The following is a 7,218-nucleotide window of genomic DNA, read 5'->3' as shown; positions in this document are numbered from 1 at the left end:
GTCAGAGTTGCTTTTTTTGGATGTGTTTTCGAGACCACAGAAACCGTAACCGCTTAGGCCTGAGGAGTCGCTTGCCCCCTGGGTCCCAAATCCAAGACTAAAACGGGAACCCGTGCGGAGGGCTTTGTAACCGCGCGAAACCCGAAGACTAGAGGGCGTTTCCAAGGCCCAGGTGCAGTGGAAGCGGCAAGTAACGGCTCTCCGCAGCCCCGCCCCTCCACCCCGCCCTCCCCGCCCCCGCCCATTTTAGTTCTCTCGGGTCTGTAGCCTTCTCCTCCGCGCCTCCCCACCCCCGCTGCTTCCTCTTTAAGGCGGAGCCGGCCGTCGATCTCGCGAGATCCGGGTTGGCGCCGTGACCTCCATGTGGGAGCTAGAGCTCTATAAGTAAACACTCCGCGCGGCGTAGACAAGGCTTCTTCCTACTTGTTAGGTGGGGGTCTGCGGTAGTGGCGGCCCCTGCGACTGGTTCCGGTTTCCTTTTCTTCTCAGCCCGGCTGGGCAGGCGTGCGAGTTCGGAGTCGCCGCCGCTTGTGGGGTCCCGGCGTCTGGTCGGTTTCCCTCATTTGTGTGTGCGCTCGCCCGCCGCCCGGAGAGCCGGAGCCGCTGGGGAAGCGGGCCGGGCGGGGCGCGGCGTCCGGAACGCAGGGGGAGACAAAGCCGGGCCAGCCCCCTCTCCCGGCGCCAAGATGTGGATTCAGGTTCGCACCATCGACGGCTCCCAGACGCGCACCATTGAGGACGTGTCTCGCAAAGCCACAATTGAGGAGCTGCGCGAGCGGGTGTGGGCGCTGTTCGACGTGCGGCCCGAGTGCCAGCGCCTCTTCTACCGGGGCAAGCAGGTGAGGCGAGCCCACGGTACCTCTCGGGAAGCCCGGGGAGAGGGCTGCAGGGCGCCGCCAGAACGCGTAGGTTGGGCGGGCCCGAGAGCTTGGTGCGCCGCGCGCAGAGAGAGCACCTGGCTCCACTTCGGGTGGGCAGCCCGCGAGGCTCAGAGTGCAGGCCCAGGCCCCGCCGAGGGGGCGCAGCGGGGTCCCTACGAGCCCTAAAGTGCAGGTGCGCCTGGCAGGGTCAGAGGCTGAGGCACCCAGAGCGCAGAGACCTCACCCCCCTTTCTCAGCCGGTCAGTAGCCTCTGGCACAGCCCGCCGGAGCGCCTGGGTTCCCTAGCTTCCCGCGCTCTGCGGGGTCGGCGCCCCTGGAGGCGGGGAGGGCAGCAGGCTCTGGCGGCCATGCCAGAGTGCTAGTGGGGAGGGCCGACGGCTCCGGCTCCCGGCCCCGCTGACCCGGCTAACGGCTCGCATTGCTTCCGTGGATCCTCTGCGCTCCCGCCTCCCAAATAGGAGAAGGGAAACTTAGAACTCGCTTCCTCTTAGGCTCAAGAACCCTAGGCTGACTCTTCACTGTGAAGGGATTTGAACACACCGAAGATTCGAAGGGTTTACAAAACTTCTGGCTCCTCTTCTAGAATTGGAATCTGTCTTGAAGATTAGAGACTTGGGCTGAAGGAACGAGCTATTGATGGAATTCGGAATCGGGTTTAAACTCCCAGGTATAGGCAAGAAAGGGGGATTATTCCCAGAATGGAAAGGAGTGTGAAAGACTGTTTTGCTCTTTTTGCTTCTCACCTTCTGATGTAGTCCCCCTCACACAAGCTTTTAAAACAGCAACTGGAGCATAGCCAGCGTTACATACTTGAAGGCTGAAAGTGGTTTGGCAGTGAGGGTCTCTGTGGGTGTCTCTGGTAGTTGTATGGTATGGCCATGCTCTGGCCTATTGAAGATTTTTCTTACCCGAGAAATCTATACCTAGAGACCCAAGCCTACCCAATTTTGTCTCCCCCCCCCCCCCCCAAAAGGTGGCATTCTCCAGTTGGATAGACCACAGTTTGGCTTCAGTTCTGTGGTTTGGAGTAAATGTAGCTCTTTGATTTGGTGGAAGTAGCGTTTTCCTATAGCCACAAAGGATTTGAAAGGAGTATTTTTCTTCCCTTCATAGGCTTAGCTTCAAAAACTGCCCAGAAATTTTACTTTGCTGCCCTCTATTTGGACCCTCAAAAATGGAGTCAATTTTACTTTGCTGCCAGAGATTATACCCTGAGAGAGAAAGAGCCAGGGTTTATTTTAACTTGTTTTTAAATAAGTGATAGCATCTTTGATAGGTGTTTGAAGCTGTTTTATATTGATCCTTTACTGTTTGACTTGTAAAAACAGGTGTTCAATTATACTGTATACTTTGCTTTTGAAATCATATGTGTTAAACACTACCTAAATTTATATTGCTATACCTCTAATGACTGATACCTTTTTATCTTTTAGTCAAAAGATACTATTTACTATTTTTTAGCTAGGGATATAAGAGTACATGAATTGCTGGGATACTTTGGTGACTTCACAAGAGATAGAAATGAAGCGTGAGAATGTGTACCTGGGAAACACTCCTAAAGTCTAATGATCAAATATACTAAAAACATGGCACCTGACTGTCTTGAGGAAAAAGTAGAAATTGAGTTAAATTCAGGTCAACAAAGTAGACTTCCAGTAAACCAGGAAACTCATTCTGGGTTTAGGGAAAACCTGTTGAGGATAATTACCCTTTTGTACCTCTTCCCCCAGGAGAGTTGATAACTCACTACTTTGATTTCTTCAGCTCAGTGATAAACCAGTAGGGATGAAAAATGGACCTTTGGTGCCCCATTGAGTTGAAGACAGAAGGAAGACACTGCTTCAGCTGTATATACTTCTTTGTGAGCTGAGGAGTAGCCATGGCAGTGATTATTCCCTCCATTCTCTCTTACTCTTTTGGAGTTCACAGTCCATGGACAGAGTAGTAGATCTGTAACCGACAACTACTGGATTGGCATCACAGGGCTGCCCCTAGCCTATAAAATGTCTTTGTGCTTATTTGAAAAGCACCCCTTTACTGCCATGTAGTGAAAAATGTCATAAATAAAAACAAATTTACAGTGTCTGTGATGTAAATGGTACCCTTTACTCCTTATTCCCCACCCCTTTTATGTTAGGTTTGCTGCTTTTAGTGTTTGGTAAGGTATAGGCAAGAAAGAAATATCCACAACACTTGTGGATATTTATTATAGGTGCTCAGCTAACCCCAGAATTGCAAGTGGTTGAATTTAACAAGACCCCATGGGAGATTCTCATGGCCACCAGAGTTTGAAAATGGATGTTGAAGAATGTCAATCTCCTAATTTCTTACTATTCAAAGTATGGTCCCTGAATCAGCAGGACCTGCAGCATTAGCTTCACCTGGGAGCCCCACACCTATTGAAGTAGAATCTGTATTTTTAACGAAGTCCTCAGGTGATCTCAGCGAATTAAATTTGAAAAGCGGAGTAATTGTGTAATTGACTCCACTTTTGAGGGTCCAAATAGAGGGCAGCAATTCAGGGCTATAGAAGTTCTGGTTAGAGTAGGGTAATCTTACTTGGATATTACTCTGGGAGGTTGAGCCTGCATCCTGGGGATTAGGTCTTTAAGGAAGAGTTATGTTGATGGATCTCTAAATATTTTGAGAATCCAGAGGTTTTTCTACTTTGAAAGGATTCTGTCACTTCCTCTCATTCTTTTGTTTATACCACTGTAGGTAGGACATGAACCAGAGCTGAAGGAAAACTTAGTGGTACCCTTTTGGCCCTGGACTCTATTTTTACACGGAACACAAAGTAAAAGCATTTGCCTATTTAAAGGGGAGAGAGAATGTGTGTGTCATATCTATATATAGATGACGTGAAAGATACATGAAAATTGTTCAGGGATGCAGGTCGAGGGCATTAAGTTATCAGTAACTCCTTGGGAATGACTTCTCTCACTGCCTTCTCAGCCATTGCCAGTTGGTGTTTGCTTCCTGGTTTTACTTTGCATCACTGTTGCAATTCTTGCTATTACCTGGAATCTCTTTCTTCAACCCAGTACAGATGCAGGACTGAAGCCTGGCAAAAAACAAACACTCTAAGGCCATTCTTGCCCCTCTAGTATTTTAAATACTGTGCTCCCATCTTCTAGGACGGCAGTTCCCAAACATTTTCAGCTGTGAGACATCGATGGACTATAGTTACATGCCTGAAACTCATGGGTGTTTGTGATTTCTAAGTGACTCAATCCCTTCTCCACTTGAGGTACAACATAAGTGACAATAACTTCCAGTCTGTACTTTCATTAAATTTGGGTGAACTTCACTACTTTTCAAGTAACCGTTCATTCCAACATTCTTCACAAAAGCCTAGCTGTGTGGAAGTTATTATGCAATGGATAGTAATCACTATTTTAGGAAAACTGGAAGAATACCTATGAATTAGGGAAGAAGTAGATAATCTGGGTAAAAGTGGCTGTCCTAGCAAGCATGAATAATTGAAGGAAAAGTTACATGTTCATGTAGGCCTAACTTCTACAATAGGGCCTCATGCCTTGGTATGCTTAGTGTTTTCCTAACTTAAGACATTGCTCTTCCTTTCAAACCAAATACCATTTGAAGCAGCTTATATTATTTTGACCAATCACTTAGTAGAAACTTGTTAGAGGGATTGAGTATAAGAATGTCCCCGCTGTGCCTCTGACTCTTGTGCCTCAGATTTTAAAGGGAAATTATGGAAGCACTTTGAATTTCCAATTATTTTACCACTGAAACAGCTTTCTTCATTTTGGGAAATGTCCTTTCAGTTAATTTGCATATTGTATTACTGGGCTTTTTGTTTTGCATGTTCTATACTGTTAAGAGTTTGTTTTTATCTTCCACTTAGACACTCATAATGTGCAACAGTTGCATGTTTATAATCAAGTTGTACTTTTTCAACAGTTCCAGAACTAGTATGGGCTTACCTTTTTGGGGGGAAAGGAGTATTGGAGAATGTCAAAGATGTGAATGTATAGGTTTTTTTGGGGGGGGGGGTTCTTGAATTTTTCTCCAGGAGTTGAGGATTAGGTGGGAGTTGTGCTTTTGTTTTTTTAATAAGGTAAGCAATATTAATCTCTAATCCCTGTAAGGGCTTACCTGCTTATTGATTTGGGAAACTCCTTAGGCTTATTTGGAATAAGCATGTAAACCAACCTGTGAGATATTGTCTAATTTCCCTATGGGAAATTTGTGAATTGTTTGATCCCTTATTGTAGTTAAAATTGTGAATATAATGTGTAGGATTTTGCTAGATGTGTCTTGGGACCACTTGAATTAAAATTATTTAGCATATTAGTTTATTATTTAAGGACAAACTCATTCTTCCCTTTGGTGGACTTTGGAAATACGGTCTACCTGTGTTAGGGAATTGAGAATGAGGACGGGTATTATATACAAAGGGGGGAAAAATGAACAGTGATTAAACTGGTAATGTTTCTGGGGAAATGATAGTTTTGATTTTCATGGAGTTTGGTTTTCTTACTGTATCATGGTAAAATGGCCAACTGAATTTTATAAAGAAACAAAATGGAGACTTAGTTTTCAAGGGTTTCTGTAACAAAGCCACCAAAACCTAGGTGGCTTAAAACATTAGAAATTTATTGTCTCCTGTTTCCAGAGGCTGAGAGTCTGAATTAAAAGTATTAGCAGGGCCATGTTTTCTCTGATGGTTCTAATAGAGAATCCTTCCTTATTTCCTTCAGCTTCTAGTGTTGCTAGCAATCCTTTTTAAATTCCTTGGTTTGTAGATACATTGCTCTAGTCACCTGGCTGCGTTCACATCTTCTGTGGTCCAAATTTACACCTTTCACAAGGATGTCAAATAGTGGTTTAGGGCCCACCCAATTTGACCTAATTTTAACTTGATTACTGCTGTAAAGACCCTGTTTCCAGATACTCACATGCTGATATTTGGGATTAGGACTTTAATATAATGGAGAGGAGGGGTTGTCACTATTTAATCCATTGCAGAGACCTTACCAAAATATGGGTAAGTTGCAAGATAGTTTATTCATTATTCATCCTGGAAGACTTTTCATGGTACAACTTGACAACCTTTACAAATGGATAGAATTAGAGAACTTTAGACAAGTGGAATAGCATGAACAAGACTTGTAATTCCTGCTTTAATTATTTTCTGCTTGATTTTTTAAAAAAAATTACAGTGCTTCAGAAACACAAAATTGTTAACTTAAATGTTTTAATGAACACAAGGTCATAAAACCACTCACCTTCAAAATCACCTTTCTTGCAGTGGATTGAGGTACTGTTAATTTAAATAAAACTTGGGTGAGAAACCTAGGGTTTTTCTGCCTACATGTTGAAGTCATGTAAGCAATGATACATTTTTGGTTTCAGTGGCTATCTGTGTTCCTGATAGCTAATATGGAATGATTCTCCACAATTTATTGAGGTCCTGAGATGCTGCTGCCATCAGAGGCCATAAAGTAATAGGAATGGTTTCAGGATCACTAAATTGCATTAGTGTGAATTTTAATAATTTGGCTAGGACATTTGGGGTGACTAAAGATGTGGAAAGAGCCAAGTTTTGAGAGAAGCATTTTAATCTTTTTTTATCCTTTTTTTCCAGTTGGAAAATGGATATACTTTATTTGACTATGATGTTGGACTGAATGACATAATTCAGCTACTAGTTCGCCCAGACCCTGATCTTCCTAGCACATCTAAACAGATTGATGTACAGGCCAAACCCTGTTCTAATAGCCCACCTAAAGTAAAGAAAACCCCCAGGGTGGGACCTTCTAGTCAGCCGTCTACATCAACTTGTGATTTTCTTATTGATCCTGGCATTGGGCTGTATAAGGTATGTTGTCTTCTTTAGACTTGATAGTTGTGAAAATAGAGATGTCTGTTCTCTTTAGTATGTTGCAAATAAGTGAAGATTGATTGTCATTTGAAAGTAAAGACTGAGCTGTTGATATTTTAACTTCTAAAAGTCTTTGAAAATTGTGCAATATGTAGATAAATGTATAAAACGTGTACGTACAACCTAAAAAATATAAAGGAAAAACTTGTGTGATTCCACTGAGGATAAGTAGAATAATGCCAATTCCTTTTTAAAGCCACTACCAGAACGTTATCTCCCTTTCTCCTTAAGGGGTAAACTACTTATTCTATTCTGATCTTTTTTGTTTTAGTGTTACTTTTGTTATCTCTAAAAAATGTTTTGTTTTGCCTATATTTGAAGTTTATATAACGGAATTCTTTTTCTCAGCTTTGATTCTCATTTTATTAACATGCCATAATATATTTAATCAATGATTAATAGATAAATTTGGGCTTTTCCCACTTT

At 43.3% G+C, this 7,218-nt stretch overlaps 1 protein-coding gene across 3 annotated transcripts in view; it reads left to right on the top strand.

Moving 5' to 3' along the window:
- The first annotated feature begins 346 nt into the window (after positions 1-346).
- The window catches only part of UHRF2 (ubiquitin like with PHD and ring finger domains 2), a 94,533-nt gene continuing 87,661 nt past the window's right edge, over positions 347-7,218 (top strand). For all 3 annotated transcript variants that reach the window (XM_034988013.1, XM_034988012.1, XM_034988011.1), the window contains exons 1-2: positions 347-839; positions 6,496-6,729. In XM_034988013.1, coding sequence (XP_034843904.1) covers positions 687-839; positions 6,496-6,729 — 387 coding nt within the window. In that variant the 5' untranslated portion in view covers positions 347-686. The remainder of the gene's footprint in view (positions 840-6,495; positions 6,730-7,218) is intronic.

The sequence above is a fragment of the Mirounga leonina genome, unplaced genomic scaffold (assembly GCF_011800145.1).
Source record: "Mirounga leonina isolate KUSES-001 unplaced genomic scaffold, KU_Mleo_1.0 Mir_447, whole genome shotgun sequence".
Classification (NCBI taxonomy): domain Eukaryota; kingdom Metazoa; phylum Chordata; class Mammalia; order Carnivora; family Phocidae; genus Mirounga; species Mirounga leonina.
Note: the sequence above shows the minus strand (reverse complement) of the source record. Positions and strands in the feature narration are given on the sequence as shown.